At 53.5% G+C, this 16,655-nt stretch overlaps 1 protein-coding gene across 5 annotated transcripts in view; it reads left to right on the plus strand.

Annotated features, from left to right (window-relative positions):
* The window catches only part of MGMT (O-6-methylguanine-DNA methyltransferase), a 299,845-nt gene that overhangs the window by 60,032 nt on the left and 223,158 nt on the right, over positions 1-16,655 (plus strand). For 4 of the 5 annotated variants that reach the window (XM_043597881.1, XM_043597879.1, XM_043597878.1 and 1 more), the window contains exon 2: positions 7,902-8,038. In XM_043597881.1, coding sequence (XP_043453816.1) covers positions 7,914-8,038 — 125 coding nt within the window. In that variant the 5' untranslated portion in view covers positions 7,902-7,913. Of the gene's footprint in view, positions 1-6,353; positions 6,421-7,901; positions 8,039-16,655 lie in introns of those variants that run through there. The other variant, XM_043597880.1, reaches the window with a different exon arrangement.

The following is a 16,655-nucleotide window of genomic DNA, read 5'->3' on the forward strand; positions in this document are numbered from 1 at the left end:
TTGTCTTGTTGAATTTCCAGCACCTTCTCCTAGCGACTGATGCATCAGGGGCATGTTTGTTGGTTTTTGCTCGCTGGTTAGTGCTGTCGCCATGTGCTGGCTGGGCTCCCGTCCGTGCTCAGCGACTCCGAATCTCTCTCCCACCCATTCCTTACACACCTGCTAGAGGAAGCTTCCAAATGGGCAAACCGGGTGGCTTCTCCCCCGTCTAATCTTCTAGGGCCCCTCGGGGCAAGGCCAGGCTCATCCATTGGCCTCTCGGGCTGTCCCCCCACTGGCATGGCCCCCCTTGCTGTGGCACCTGCCTCCTCGCCCGCTCCTGGCCCCTCCGTGCCGTGCTCGCCTCGGCCGCTGTCCCCCCGGGCGTCTCGCCTGCCTGTCTCCTGTTATGAGCCAGCCCTCCATGTGGATGTCGTTTCCTCCAAAAATTCTTCCTCCTCACCTGTCCCCCCACTGGCATGACCTCCCTGTAGTCCTGAGGGGCTGGCCTGGCCCTGGACTTGGTGCCCGAGCATCTTGTCTCGCTGCCAACCAGCGAGTGTCTTCACCGGGCCTTGTTCCTTTCTTGGCTCGCTTCTCGGGGTCAGGCGCCTGGCCCTGTCTGGGTTGGTCTCTGGAGCGCGGGGCATTGGCTGTGTGAGGGTGTGGGACGGGAGCTGTCGTGCTCACACGGCTCGGAATCCCGTCGGCTCCTTTGTGCTGCCTGCTCCTGGCCGGCCCCGTGTGTGTCTGGCATTGTCGCTTTCCAGGCGGTACCTCCCCCCAGCCTGTGTTGGGACGCGCTGGCTCCCCGACGCGTTCGCCGACTATTGAAGCCTCTTCTTGCTGTCCCCCTGGTGTCAGCGACGCCCCACCCAGCCTGCGAGCCTCCCTCCGCCCTCTACGGGCTCTGCCTGACTTGTAATGCACCCGTGCTGTGTCACACTTGCTGTCCGCCTGGGGCTTCCCGTCCACGCACTGCCCGCCACGCCACACGGCCCAGCGCTGCTGTCCGGGGACATGTTATCCATGACGTGGTAGGCTGCTCTAGGACATCGGCTAGTTTTTACTTTTGCTGGTGGAAGGACTCTGTGCATGCGTGCCTGTTGTCTACAGGAGAGAAAGCATGTAGGGCTCCCTTTCTGGCAGGTTCATGTAAAATGCTGTTAAAATTTGCTGCTTTTGCTCTTTTGGCAAAGTAGTAGGCGGTGGGTTGTGGTAATTATCTCTGACTAGCCGCGGTTCTGCTAACGGGCTTAGGTAAACCCAGCAGCGCCAGAGAAAATACAGCCCCACCAGGCCTCGCCCAGGACCTGGGCCTGGGTACCAGGCCTTAGTCCTAGGGAAGGCAGGTCTGGAATCCTGGCGTTCAGGAAACTGAAGTGGGATTTGGTTTCTCTTCTGTTAACCGATAATAGAGTCTCAGGAGCAAACCGCTGAGACCTCACGCAACCCCATGACTGGCTGATTGGTTGTGGCCCCAGGTGACCCCAGCCGCTCACCCATAACTCTGATTTCAACTCCCCAGTTATTGCCACTACAGACTGGTTGGCCTTTTTTGGTTCTTGCCATGATTTGGAAAGAGCGTCCCCTGCTCTGTGAGTGACACATGGTGTTCTGTGCCCTCAGGCAATAGTGTGGTTCGTCCAAGCCTGTCCTCACCTGATGAGGGTGGACTGCTCTTCGTGTGTGAGGTTAGACTAGGTGGGCCAGGGTTGGCACCACGTTGCCGGGCGTGGGGTGCATGTTGGTGTTGGTACAGCGGTGGGCAGGCCAAGCTTCAGGGTCCTTTGTGTCCCATTCAGAAATGCGGTTCTCGGGATGCCTGGGCAATATTTGGTTCAGAGACCACCATTGCAGCCCTAACCCTGCATTCGAGGCCAACAGTCTCCAAGTCCAGCCACCCTTAACTGACTGTGGTCGGAGCCTGGCCACCAGGGTGAGGCCTTATAACATGCCAGGTCCTTTTACCAAGGAGTGAGCAGGACCCAGGTCTCCAGAGACCATTGCTCCATGTGGTGGAGACGGGAGAGGCAGGCCTCATGCCTGTGGCCATCTGTCAGTTTCACCACCCTGGCCTAACCTTCTCCCGACCCCCGTGTGCATACTCAGATGGGTCTCCCCCTTGTGCCTTGCGGTAGGGGTGAGAGTTGGCTGTGTCCTGTGCACAGGGAGGCCCTTCCCCACAGGAGCAGTGGTCCAGTGGCCCGTTCACCATCTTCCCTGTGTTCTGCAGGCCACGGAACAGCCCAGCGAGGGTGGTGGAATCAGCACTGTCGTTGCTGTTTTATTGGTGAGAAAATTGAGTCCTGGGAAGGAAGATGGGCAACTAGTGTTCCATCCTTCTCCTGCTTGGAACGCGTGCCAGAGTGAATTTGTGCGTGGTGCTGGGTCCACACTCTGGGCTGTGAATTGGGACACGTGCCAGCGTGAACTTGTGCCATGGTGCTGGGTCCACACACCAGGCCGTGAATTGGGACGTGTGCCAGCGTGAACTTGTGTGTGGTGCTGGGCCCACACTCAGGGATGTGAATTGGGATGTGTGCCAGCGTGAGCTTGTGCGTGGTGCTGAGCCACACACTGGGCCATGAATTGGGACGCGTGCCAGCGTGAACTTGTGTGTGGTGCTGGGTCCACACTCCGGGCCATGAATTGGGACGCGTGCCAGCGTTGAGCTTGTGCGTGGTGCTGGGTCCACACTCCGGGCCGTGAATTGGGACGTGTGCCAGCGTGAACTTGTGCGTGGTGCTGGGTCCACACACTGGGTCGTGAATTGGGGCACATGCCAGTGTGAACTTGTGCGTGGTGCTGGGTCCACACTCTGGGCCGTGAATTGGGACGTGTGCCAGCGTGAACTTGTGCGTGGTACTGGGCCCACACTCAGGGATGTGAATTGGGATGTGTGCCAGCGTGAGCTTGTGCGTGGTGCTGGGTCCACACACTGGGCCGTGAATTGGGATGCATGCCAGCGTGAACTTGTGTGTGGTGCTGGGTCCACACTCCGGGCCATGAATTGGGACGCGTGCCAGCATTGAGCTTGTGCGTGGTGCTGGGTCCACACACTGGGTCGTGAATTGGGGCACATGCCAATGTGAACTTGTGCGTGGTGCTGGGTCCACACTCTGGGCCATGAATTGGGACGTGTGCCAGCGTGAACTTGTGTGTGGTGCTGGGCCCACACTCAGGGATGTGAATTGGGATGTGTGCCAGCATGAGCTTGTGCGTGGTGCTGGGTCCACACACTGGGCCGTGAATTGGGACGCGTGCCAGCGTGAACTTGTGTGTGGTGCTGGGTCCACACACTGGGCCGTGAATTGGGATGCATGCCAGCGTGAACTTGTGTGTGGTGCTGGGTCCACACTCCGGGCCATGAATTGGGACGCGTGCCAGCATTGAGCTTGTGCGTGGTGCTGGGTCCACACACTGGGTCGTGAATTGGGGCACATGCCAATGTGAACTTGTGCGTGGTGCTGGGTCCACACTCTGGGCCATGAATTGGGACGTGTGCCAGCGTGAACTTGTGTGTGGTGCTGGGCCCACACTCAGGGATGTGAATTGGGATGTGTGCCAGCATGAGCTTGTGCGTGGTGCTGGGTCCACACACTGGGCCGTGAATTGGGACGCGTGCCAGCGTGAACTTGTGTGTGGTGCTGGGTCCACACTCTGGGCCGTGAATTGGGACGCGTGCCAACGTGAACTTGTGTGTGGTGCTGGGTCCACACTCTGGGCCGTGAATTGGGACGCATGCCAGCGTGAACTTGTGCGTGGTGCTGAGCCACACTCTGGGCCGTGAATTGGGATGCGTGCCAGCGTGAACTTGTGCCGTGGTGCTGGGTCCACACACTGGGCCGTGAATTGGGACGTGTGCCAGCGTGAGCTTGTGCGTGGTGCTGGGTCCACACTCTAGGCCATGAATTGGGACGCGTGCCAGCGTGAACTTGTGCGTGGTGCTGGGTCCACACACTGGGTCGTGAATTGGGACGCGTGCCAGCGTGAACTTGTGCGTGGTGCTGGGTCCACACTCCGGGCCGTGAATTGGGACGCGTGCCAGCGTGAACTTGTGCGTGGTGCTGGGTCCACACTCCGGGCCGTGAATTGGGACGCGTGCCAGCGTGAACTTGTGCGTGGTGCTGGGTCCACACTCCGGGCCGTGAATTGGGACGCGTGCCAGCGTGAACTTGTGCGTGGTGCTGGGTCCACACTCCAGGCCGTGAATTGGGATGCGTGCCAGCGTGAACTTGTGCGTGGTGCTGCATCCACACTCTGGGCTATGAATTGGGACGCGTGCCAGCGTGAACTTGTACGTGGTGTTGGGTCCACACACTGGGCAGTGAATTGAGGGCAGATGGCACGGGGCCAGGCAGCAGGAAACTGGCAGTGGCTGCAACATCCTGTTTCCAGGGCAACGGTGGCAACGGTGCCGGCTGCGTGTCTGTAGTCCCTGTGGTCCTACAGATGTTTCCTGAGGTTCGATTCTGGCTGTGGTTGGACTGTGGCCAGTCTTGGTTCCTACAGTTGTCTGAGCTTGTTTCTCCAGCCTTCCCAGCAGTTCTGGGAGTTATGGAACAGCCTTTCAGTAAATTGCATTTGTGCTTAAATTAGCTGCTATGAGGTTCTGATGCTTTCCATTCTGAGCCGTGCCTGGGACAGGGGCTCATGGCTTTTCATGGTCTGGATCTGAGGCCTGCGCCCAGATCTGCGAGGAAACCACTTTCAGCCTGACAGGCATGGCCTAGGTAGGAGATGTGAGTTCATGGTTAACAAAAACCAGTTTCTATGCAGGACTGCTCAGAGCTTTTAACACACTAACATGCATGGTGAGTTTCCCAGGAGGGGATAGTGCACCCACATTTCTCTGAGTAGTCTTTAGTCTTCTAGAACACACTGTGGGAGATGCTGTGCCAGACTCTTGGCCTGGATGGTGGAAATGCTGCTCATCTACTTCGTCTGTTTGATAAGCCTCTCGTGTATGTGATGCATCTGTCTCCAGTGGAGCCCTGACTCCTGGTAGCAGACCCCGCAGGGTGACGGGAAACATCCATAGATGTGAGGGCTCCGAGGAATGAGGGAAGGCCCCGGGGGGCTGGGGAGGGGTGGCCACCCGCTGTTTACGACGGTAAGGATTTTGGTGCTGTTGGATAAGATTTTACAGAGGAGAGCCGATGCTCTGCGTGACAGGATCAAAGACCAAGGGCATGTGGTTAAAATTTCAACTGTGACAAGATGGTAATCCCAAATCCTTCCCGGAAGCCAAGTGTCTGCCCGTGTTCCCACTAGTCCCTGTGCAGGCCCTGTGGTTTAGGTGTCCCTTACCCCAAAGATAAAGGCACTTATGGCAAAGTGACAGGCCGTGGTGGGAGGCCACCCCCCTGCTTCCTGCCCCTGCATGGCGAAGTGGGGATCCATGGACGTTGGGGTGGTCGAGGAGTGCGACATGTCAGAGCATCTGTGACATCGGGCGAACATCACAATCCCGTGTCCCCTCACTGGGAACTGAGAGGAGTCTATTTCAGATCCCGGTCAAGATGCACAGAAAAGTGCATGTTGAGCAGGGTGGCTCTGCAGCCCGGGGCTTAGGATGGACTCTCGGGGTGATGCTTACACACTGTGTGGTTTGGGGGTACTGCTTGACCTCATCAGGGCCATAAATGCACTTCTCCTCGTGGCTGCTGGGAAGACAGATGAGGGAGGTGGTGTGTGGCTTTAGCAGCAGGTGGAAGGATGGGGAAGGGAAGAGGTCAGGGTAGGGGTGGTGAGGCCGGCCATGTGGGGAGGTCAGGAAGAGGACGTGTGGTGGAGGGACTGCAGTATCAGGCCCCTGAGCTGCCTGGAGGGACGGCCGGCCTGTGGGTGGGGGTAGGAGGGTGCATGAGCGCGGACCTCGAGGGGCTCAGCAGACCCGGCGTGTGGAGGCCGGGGTGAGTGCTCAGGGCCACGCTGTCCCCATCACAGCCGGGCAGCAGGAAGGCAGCCACAGCCAGCATGCAGACAGATGAGCGAGGCCACGTCCCCGCAAAACGTGATTTACGAAAGCAGGTGTCAGGCTGCCTGCGGCCTGTGGGCTGCAGTTTTCGGACCCTGCTGCAGCCCCTTTGTGTAATTGGCAGCTGACTTATTGTTCGGGGCGAGGGGCGGGAAGGGGTGGGAAGGGGCCCAGGTGTAACTCGGGTCCCAGGGAAGTCCTTCCTCGCGTGAGAGTTGATGAGGCCTCGGGGAGAATAGGGTGGAAATGAGCGGCGCTGGCAGTGGTAGGAGCTTGATGGGGTGAGCGGGGGAGGAGAACCCCTAGGGTGAGTCCTGGGCGCGCTGGGGGTGACGATGGACGGCAGTGACGTCCCTGAAAAGCCGCGTGTGCAGGAGAGCATTTTTGCAGGGTTACGTCGCGGACAGTTCATCGGAGGTGCCTGCGGACAGAGCTGTGATCAGCAGCCCGGCCCACAGGTCAGGAGCAGCGCGCAGTCTGGGTGGGGGGGTGAGGCTGTCGCTGTTTCGGTGCATGGCTGGCGGCTGCCGTGGGGCCGAGCGCGGGGAAACGCTGGCATGTGAGGTCACGCGGTTTGCGGGAGGAGGGGCTGCAGGGAGGGAACAGGCTCCGGGGCCTGGGCTGGTCCCCGTTCGCGTCCCCACAGCCCACCCTTGGCTCGCATCTTCTGCCCGCAGTTGGGGTGGTTTTTATCCAATGTCGATTTGCCCGGACCTCCCGCCTGGCTCCTCCCCACCCTCGCCGTACCTGCTCGTTCTCCCCGGCCTTTGGTCCGCTGACCGAAATGAATATCTGTCAATTAACAGGGACAGTGCATCATAGGAGAGCTTTTATGTGTTTGTACGTTTCTCTGAAAGTAAGTGAAGTGCACGGTTGGCCCTTGAACAGCATGGGATTAGGGACGCTGACCTCCGTGCAGTCGAAAATCTGCGTGTGACTTTTGACTCCCCAAAAATTTAGCTACTAAGAGCCTACTGTTGACCTTCCTGTGAAAATATCCGGTTATCACCTGTTGTATGTTTGTATTATATACTGTGTTCTTATAAAAAAAGTAAGCTAGGGAACGTGTTAACATCGTAAGGCAGAAAAAATACATTTATAGTTCTGGGGCGCCTGGGTGGCTCAGTGGGTTAGATGTCTGATTTGGGCTCAGGTCATGATCTCATGGTTGGTGAGTTCAAGCCCCACGTCTGGCTTTGTGCTGATGGCTCGAAGCCTGGAGCCTGTTTCCGATTCTGTGTCTCCTCCTCTCTCTGCCCCTCCCCCACTGTGTGCGCGCGCGCGCGCGCTCTCTCTCTCTCTCTCTCTCTCTCTCTCTGTCTCTCAAAAATAAACGTAAAAAAAAAATACATTTACAGTCCTGTATGGGAAAACCGTGCACAGTGGCCCACGCAGGTCAGACCCGTGTTGTTCAGGGTCAGCAGACCCGTGTTGTTCAGGGTCAGCTGTGTGTGTTCTCCATGTGTGCATGGGGCTCACTCCCAGCCAGCACAGCTTCCACTGCACAAGAGCTGTGTCCACCTTCACTCCACGATGCCTTGCTTTTAAATGTACTTTGTTCAAAATATCCCGTGGCTTCAGCCTGTGTTGGTGAGTAAGTTGGTAACTGTTTTGTTGAAGCAAGGTTAGCTTGGCTCTAGGGACCCCATAGAGGGAGCTCTGGTCATTTTCGCCTCTTCGACTGAGCCCTGGTTCAAGGTGAGGCTAGGGAGTAATTGAAGGAAGGCGTGTGTGCCGCTAGTCGGCTGCTCTAGTGGTCCTGGTAGTTTTCTGTCTCTGAAGTAAGTGCAGTACAAAGACGACGCATCCGATGATCAGGTTCCAAGAATGGGGAAGAACTTCGGAAGACGTTTGTCTTCAGTAACTGGTGCTCGTTGTGCTTTAAGAGGGACCACGCTTTTTCACGTGTACTTAATTGCTTTAAAATCGTCTTTTACAGGTGCGTGGGAGAATGGACAAGACTTGTGAAATGAACTACAAGGTGGTGGACAGCCCGCTGGGGGAGATTGAGATCTCTGCCTGTGAGCAGGGTGTGCATGAGATCAGGCTGCACGGCAGGAAGACCCCCGACGCCGGGTGAGTCCCCTGCAGTCCCCTCCGCGCGGTATTTGTTGAGAGTGGCACAGAAGCAGTGGGTGCCGCGGCGTGGTACGGAGCCACAGACCGGCAGCCACCAACCTCAGCCTGGCCCGTGGCTGGGCCAGGACTTTGCGTCAGCAGCATCTGCTGATGTCTGTGCGTCCTCTGCCTGCAGGTAACCATAGGGGCACAGCTCTCGCTAGTGGCCCATGACGTCTAATTAACATACACGTTTACAGGGGCGCCTGGGTGGCTCAGTCCGTCCAGTGTTTGACTCTTGATTGCAGCTCAGGTCATGATCCCAGGGTCATGGGATCAAGCCCCACCTCAGGCTGTGCACTGAGTGTGGAGCCTGCTCGGGATTCTCGCTCCCTCTGTCCTCCCCTACCTACCCCCCCCCCCCCAGCTCGCATTCTCCTTCCCTCTCTGTCTCTAAAATAAACAAAAAAAAAACATTTACAGAGTAGTCGATGGACTATAAGCCTTAAATATTTTGATTCTTCAACAAGTGTGGGAATCTCTCTGGAAGATTGGTGACCAGGATTGGGGGGGAAATGCTTCCCTGATCTTGATGCTTTTAAATCAGGACCAGCCTTCGTTGTTCAGAGTCTGCCAGGTGAGTTTCCTGCTGAAGTCTTGGAACTGCTTGATTTGGAGCTCTCGTGGCCCCTGTGGTGTCAGACAGACGGGGGTGGGGGGGGGGGTGGTTGAGCATGGGGGGAGCCCCCCAGCATGATGTTAGAGCGCTGCCTTTTCTAACAGGACACGTGCTTCTCTTCTGACAGATCTCCACCGTATTTCTCTTAATTGTAAAAACATAAAAAATTTAAAGCACTCCTTAACGTTTGGTTCTGAAATGTAACGTTTCCTCCATCCATCGATTGTGAGTCGTTGTATTAAAATTGCAGTTCTCGTTACTTCTGACAGAAGAGGGAAAAACCGCCCACTCCTGCTCAGTGTTTGTCTTAACCGGCTAATAAACACAATGCCAGAGAACATTAGATAAAGAAAATACATAGAAACATAAAAATTGATTTTAATGGACCCCTGTCAGAGACCGCCATAATGAGCGCGGGCACGGTAATAAATACCCGTTTTCGCCTCCAGTGTCGAGATTTTTTCCTGTCGAGCTGCATGTTACAATCAATAGTACTTTTTTTTTTTAAGGCCAAAAAAAAAAAATAAGCAAACCTTTGAACTATATGAATACACTCTTCTCTTTCTATGAAAACCATCTGGCCACGGTGCTCAGAAAATCACAGACACCAAATAATTCGTGGGGAATGTCATTTTGTCTCTTAGCATATTCACTTGCCCAATAAATCACAGAAATTTTGTGGAACTTTTTGCTTTAAGAAAAAATTCCTTGAAGTGAATTTGGGGAAGAAAATAAAACCTAGACGTTTCGTTAAATGCCCACTCTGGGTGATGAGAACACAAGAGGAGGCTTAATTCTGAGCTGCTTTCTGCATCAGGATTGGGTTCAGCCTGAAGCAGTCGTCCGGATGGCTTCAGTAAGATGCTCGTAGATGAGCAGTGGAGGCTAGGTCTCATGGCTGCCTCCGGCTTTCCTCTGCCTCTCCAGGCTGTGGCCCTCATTCTGGTGCTTTGGGCCGGCCTCTGGGGTGCGAGCTGCCACGCTCCCCTTCTGGGCAGAGGAGAGAGAAAGGGACCCACCCCCCTTTCCAGAAGGAGCCCCTAGCATCCTCCTGTCACGGGGCCACCACCGGGCTGGGAGCCAGGGTAGGCGAGATTCTGTGTGTAAGGGGCAAGTGGGAAATGAGTTTTAACCAGTAGTCTGTTATTACACCCACGGTTAACTTTAGGAAGGGACATTTAAAAGTTACAGATTCAAAAATTCTTTATGAATAATACTCAGGGATGATAATTCTTTTTCAAGTGATAGAAAATCGAGGTGAGGTTTTGAGAAAAGTGTACAAGCCAAATGGCCACCAGCCTAAACCAAGATCTGGAACTCTCTAAACCACCTGTTCCCTTGTGCTCCCTGTGAGTTCCGGCTCCTGTTGGCATCTACCGTTCCCATTTCTGTCTTGATTAACCACTCATTCTTGAGCTTTATATAGAGTTTAGGATATAGTCTTCTGTACTGGATTCTTTGTTCAGCGACGTTTTGAGGGTCACCCCTGTTGTGTGTCAATTAATAGGTCCTTCTTGGTGGTGAATGTAATTTATTCTAGGAATACTCCACAGTTTTATCAGGTCTCCTACTGATGGAATTTGAATTGTCCAATTTTTGGCTAGTGGGAGTAAAGTTGAAAGTTTTGTTCAAGCCTCTTTGGACCCCTTTTTGCTTCTCTGGAGTCAGCTCCAAGGTGTGGGATTGCTGGATTGCATGGCAAATGTATGTTTAACCTCCTAAGAAACTGCCAAAACTTTTCCCAAAGTGGAACCATTTCATACTCCCTTCCATCAGAAATTGCAGGAGTTTCCATCTCTCTCTGCTCTCACTGATATGTGTTAGTTTCTAAAGTTTTAGCTATTCTAGTGGGTCTGAAACATTCTTTTTCTGATTTTAACTTTCCTCATGATCTCCTCTAACCACCTTTATCGACCACTCCTGCCTTTTCATTGTGCAGCGTCTGCGTGGGTCTTCTGCCCATTTTCGATGGGCATCCTGTTTGTTTTATCATTGATTTGTGCTTCCGGTTACAAGTCCTTTATCAGATATGTGTGTTACCATATGTATTTCACAACTGGATGCTTGTTTTTATTCTAGTGCCATCTTCCAATGAGAAGTTCCTGATTTTGAGGGACTACAACTTAATGATTTTCTTAGCATTTTTTGTCTTCAAGATTTGCCTACTGTTAATTTCTGCAGTATTTTCTGATAAATTCTTCTAAAACTTGATAATTTCGGGCTCTTATGTTTAGATCTAGGACCCATCATCTTGAACCACCTTGTTGTGGTGAGGTACTCAGTTTTTTTTTTTCCAGTTACTTAGTTTTATCCTCATTTAGGAGGAGAAAACAACTTTCTAAATTGAATTCCCTTAGCACATTTGTCAAATCAATTGACTACTTGTGTGCGTCCCTATGTCTGGACGTTGCGTGGTTCAGGTGATCGCTTCATCTGTCCCACACCAGAACTGTGTGGATGTGATTGCATAGCTTTGTGATAAGTCTTGAATTAAGGTAATGAGTCTTCTAACTTTTTTTTTTTTCCCCTAAATACTATTTTGGCTTCAGTGCCTTTAAATTTCCATATTAAAGAATCAAGGTGTCTAGTATTGATTGGGATTTTGGTTGGGGGTTCATTAAATTTTTGTACCCAAATTGGGAGGGTTGACCACTTTAAAAACCTTCCAATTTATGAACATGGTTTATGTCTCCATTCATTCGACTTGTCTTTAATTTTCTTCTGCGTTCTAGTTTCCAGCATAGAGATCTCGTATGTTTTTTGTACATCTGACTTCTAAATATTTTGGTGTTCTAAATTAGTTTAAAATGGTTTTTTACTGGCTGCTGGCACATCGTTTTTTATGTTGATTTTTGATATGTTGATCTTCTGTCCTCTTACTGAATTAATAGTTGTAGGAATTGTTTTGCAGATTCCTTAGGACTTCTGCTATAGAAAGTCGGTCCTGTGACTAAAGACAACTTTCTGATCTTTATGCCTTTTATTTCCACTTTCACCACTGACTGGACCCTCTGGTGTATGCGGTAAACGTTGTGACGGTGGACATTCTTCCCCTGTTCCAGTCACGGGGGCTTCTGGTTCCCGAGCCATGGTGCTGCCCCTGTGGGTCTCATAGGTGTCTTTTCTCGGATGAAAAATACTTCCTCTACATGGTGGATTTTGTTAGTCTTTTTGTACGTGTCTCAACGTTATTATTACTACTTTTTTAAACAAGTGGTGAGGAGCGCCTGGGTGGCTCAGTAGGTTAAGCGTCTGACTTCAGTTCAGGTCACGATCTCATGGTTCGTGAGTTCGAGCCCCACGTCGGGCTCTGTGCTGACGGCTCAGGGCCTGGAGCCTGCTCAGGATTCCGTGTCTCACTCTCTCTCTTTCTCTCAAAAATAAACATTAAAATACATTTTTTTTTTTTAAACAAGTGACGAAGCAAGATTTTATACCAGTCTTGAAATGCTGGACTATGCCACGTAGTTCATGATCTCTCCCTGCATGCCCCGCCCCCCCATGTTACTGGCTTAAATTTGCCATTTTTTCTAGTACTAATGTGTTTACATTCATGACGGATGTTTGTCTATAATTTTCCTTTCTGTGATGCGTTTACCAGGCTTTCGCATTCAGGTTAGCCTTTCGGCACAAAGTGACTTCGGAGGTGTTCCCTCTCTTCTGAAAGCATCCTGTGTGGGATTAGTGGGGCTTCTTTTTCCAGCTGTGGATGAATTCACCTCGGATGCCATCCAGCTCTGGTGTTCCCTGTACAGGAAAACATGATTAGGATTCCTTTTGTCTACTAGAACTGGTGCTGCCCTTGCCCACTCCGAGGGGCGGTACCTGCAGGTGAAGCACTGTGTGCCCCTAAGGCCGTGCTCTCCAGCTCTGCTGGTGGGCAGGGGCCAAGGGGGTTTCGAGCAGAGCATCCTCACGGCTTGGGGATGCTGTTCTGCCCCTCTTCCTCAAGTGCTTGTGAGGGCTGGGGTCTTTATCTCCTCTGGAGCCATGCTGCTTTCTTCAGTAGGGAAATTGGAAGTTGATCACTGACCTCTGTCTTCAGTGAAATTTCACTTGTAATTCTGTACAAAATAGGGTTCCTGTGTCCCACGTCAGTCTGCTTATCTGTTTGTATGGCTTTATACAGTGATCTTTGGGACTTCTTGGTCTAGGTTAAATTACCTTTCCCTTCCTAAAAATACTTGAATGTAGACTATCAGATGGGAAGGAGAGTATGATTCTAATTTTATGACTTCCTGCCAATACTATCAAGTGTGCATTAACAATTCTCACGTTTAAGAGTAACTTGCTTTTTTGCAAGAGCTCGATGAACTCTCCCCACACCATCTCTGCGTGACTACAAAGCTTTGACTCCGTTATTCCCTGCAGTGTCAAAAAATCTAATGCGAAGGGGTGTTGAAAAATAAATGTTATTTGGGGGCTTGTTTAGGTTTCCCTAAAGTTGATTCCCTTTGATTCACTTGAAACATGGACCGTTCTGCCCTGGTCGCACTCACGCTGTGAGAGGAGCAGTAGCGTGTTTGGTCCCACCGGGCTGGACCTGCACGTGTCTTCCCCCTCCCTTCTCAAAGAGTCACCCTCGTGTTTCATTTTGTCCATGGAAGTCATTTTAGAAACAATATAGGAATGCAACACCGAGAAAGCTTATAGTCCAACCAAACTGAGCAGTTGTAAAAATATTCTGTGTTTTTGAAAACTTAATGCATGCAGGCTGTTTTCTCTTTGTGGGGCTCTGTGGTGTTGCACACACGTGGCTCTTGACGGTGTTTCTGGCAAGTTGCCCCCTGCTAGCTCAGCGTAGAGGCTGGGTGGGAGCGTGTGGCCTAGTTCGGCCTGACCATCCTTCCAGCACTTGGCTGGCTGGCTGGCTCGTGGCTCCCTGTCACTAGGCTCACGGACGAGGGCCTGGACCCTCTACGGCAGAGCACGTCACTGCAGGGTCTCTGTTCTGTCTGGGAGGGGGGCGTCCACCCCACCGGATGCTTGGTCAGGTCTCGCCCTTTACGTGTGCCAAAGCAGTCTCTCCGTTGAAATGGTGAAGACGGGATGCCTCTGAGGTCCTCCTGAAGAGTGGCCAGACCTGTGAAGTCCTGTTGTGTGCACTCCATTTGAGCGGATGGCAGTCAGCTTCTGCGTGGATTTGCTGCTTTCCTGTTCATTTTTAAGTGTTGTAAGTGGAGGAGTGGCCTGCACGGGGACGCCGAAAGTGACGCCGGCCGGTCCCTGGCAGCCCCTCTGTGCCACGTGGCCTGCCGATCACGTCCGAGTGAATCCTGAGCATCTGTGTGTTGCAAGACCCTTCCCGGGAAGTTCCTGCGTTAGTTCTCCGGCGGACCAGGCGATCCTTGTGCAGACCCTGGCCTCCCCTCCATACCATCTTCTGAGGAAGGGGAGAAGCTCTCCCCGGGATAAACACTGGAAGGAGTTTTCATCAAATGACGCTCCTTGGGATTTGCACCTATTGCACGTTCAGCCACCTCACGGCTTTCCTTCACTGGTTTGAACTGATTTGTGTTGTATGTGCTTAAACAACGTAATGATTTCATTTTACAGAGTGTTTCTTGAGGAGGTCTCTTGAGTCAAATAAGCAGATTTCTGTGCGGGGAGAGCCTCCCAAGCGGGCTTCGGCTTCATAGGAAGCGTCTTGTTCTTCAGAACAAGTGCTCGAATGCCTGGGGAGCCGGCAGCGCCTTGTCCTCGCCCCCACCCGGCCCTAGAGCCGCGCGTGTGGGGCCTGTGTGCGCGGAACCTGTCCCCAATTTCTGGGGGGGCCCTCTTGACTCGGGTGGCCGGTGACGCTCACCGTGCACACACAGCCCGGCGTTCAGGGAGCAGCCGCGGGGTGGTGGGTGCCACGCTGGGCTCGGAGCTCCTGGATGGCCACAGGTAAAAGGGAAGGCCACGTCCCTGCCTTCCGGGGAGGCCAAGGCGAGGGGACTGTGACCAAGTGACGGACGGTGGCCCTCGGCGCTGGGCCTTCTGCCTTCACGGCGTGGGTTCCCTTGGTCACTTGGTCACCCTGCAGAGAACTGGCCGAGAAGGGCGCCCCTCTGACGGACTTGCACTTTGCTGCCACCGCTCGGGCGAGTCCTGCTCCCGGGAGTCCTCTCCCCAGAAGAGGTGTGCTGCCCCGTTTTCGGGTGAAGTTGTGTGGTTTCTGGTCTAGGAGAGAGAAAAGCAACGCATGGCTTCAGGAGTTTCGCCTTTTCTCACGTTTCTGCACGGTCCCGTTTCACCGTTTGCCTTCCCGGGGTCAGGGCGGAGGGTGGGAGCAGGCAGGCTGTTGGCAGTATTTAAGCAAGCGTCCCTGGGATTCGGAGTCTTGGTTCTGGACTCGGCGAAGACAAAGCGATGTGTTACTCCTGCCAATTTTATTAGTGTTGCAGGGGCACAGAAATGGCAAAACCTGCATCCTGTGTCCGTGAGTAAGGAGCAAGCTGGCTGATTTAATTTTGAGCCTGCCACGACACTCCTGGAAGGAAGCAAAGAACCGTTGAATGACCGTTACAAATACGTGGGTTCAAAATATGCACCAAACTGTCCCAGTAAAGGATTTGCTTTGGAAGTTTCCAGCACTTGGAGCGTAAGCTCACTTCAGAGTCAGAGCAGGAAGTCGGCTGACTTTGGAGAAAGGGGGATGTGTTACCTGTGTGGCGTGTTAAAAATCCCCTGATCTCCTGCTCTGGACAGCAAGTTTCCTGTGGGAGGCATTGGGCTCCTTCGTTCCTGACGTGATGGCAGCTTTCCCGGAGGAGCCGACCTCCTGGCCCCTTTGTGCTGCCCTGGAGAGCCCTTCCCCTTTTCCCTGAGGAGGAGACCTGGCTGGTGGCATAGTGTGGCCCAAACTCCGCATGACCCTGCTGTGCAGTCCCACAGAGGAAGGCTGTCTCTGTGTCACTTGGTGAGTGGGGGGCGCTCAGAAGTTGTAGCCAGCACCGGGGTTTGCTTGAGCCCTAGGGCAACCCCTTCCAACCCAGATCCCTGGGCTCTCCCAGACACTGAGAGCAGCTCTCACCCCAAGGAGGGGCCCACCCTGAGGCGCACAGGGTCGAGACGGTGCTCTCGCGTGGTTCCAGGATTTGTGGTCTTGTGGGGCCGTTTCTGATGGTCTGAGCCTGGTCAGCGGTGCCCTTGCTCCACGGCCCCTTGTCACTGTCACTGCTGAGGGTGGACAGGCCTGGACACAGCAGGCCCCTCCTGGGGTCTGGCTCGGCCCGTCCCTTCCTCACCCTGGTCACTAGGCCTAGGGGCCTCCTTGCTGGCCTCTCCGTCTGTGGCCATCCCCCTCCCACTTCTGGTCAGCTGTGGTCTGGAGAAGGTGTTCATTCACAGGCCTCTTCACATTGGGAGGAAGAGGTCAAGTAAACTGCTGGGAGAAAAACATTGGGGGTTTATGGCCACGTTGTAGCGTCTCGAAGGCCACTTCCATTTTCCTTGGGAGTCTTTTTTCCAGAACAGGTTGGGATGCCAGGAGAGGGCACTGGGTGAGTGGGGACTTTGGACAGCTGGTGCCCAGTGAGCGTGCCAACTGTCTCGGCCAGGCCTCGGGCGCTGGAGGGAGAAAACCACAGTCCAGACAGGTGCACATCTCCTTCCCACGAGTGCTCACGAGGCCGTGCTGCTCCTGACGCCGGTCCGAAGGGCATGTGGCCACCGGTGGGGCGCGAAGCTTAGGCCACACGGGAGCACCTGCAGCTGTGCCTTGGCCCCTGGTTTGGTGCCTTCGTCTGCACCGGTCTTGCACCTCACGGCAGCCTCCCTGTTTCGTGAAGATACAGCTGTGCTGTATTTATGCACTGCCCTACATTTCTATTTTGTGTTCAGGTTTTGATTTCCAGAATTTTCATTGTTTGTATATCTCCCATATTTTCTGGTATTTAAGCCGTGTGCGACTAGTGAATAATTCTCAATTTTTATCTTGAAAGTGTTCGTGCCATTTAAGCTGTAAACTCT

The sequence above is a fragment of the Prionailurus bengalensis genome, chromosome D2 (assembly GCF_016509475.1).
Source record: "Prionailurus bengalensis isolate Pbe53 chromosome D2, Fcat_Pben_1.1_paternal_pri, whole genome shotgun sequence".
NCBI lineage: Eukaryota > Metazoa > Chordata > Mammalia > Carnivora > Felidae > Prionailurus > Prionailurus bengalensis.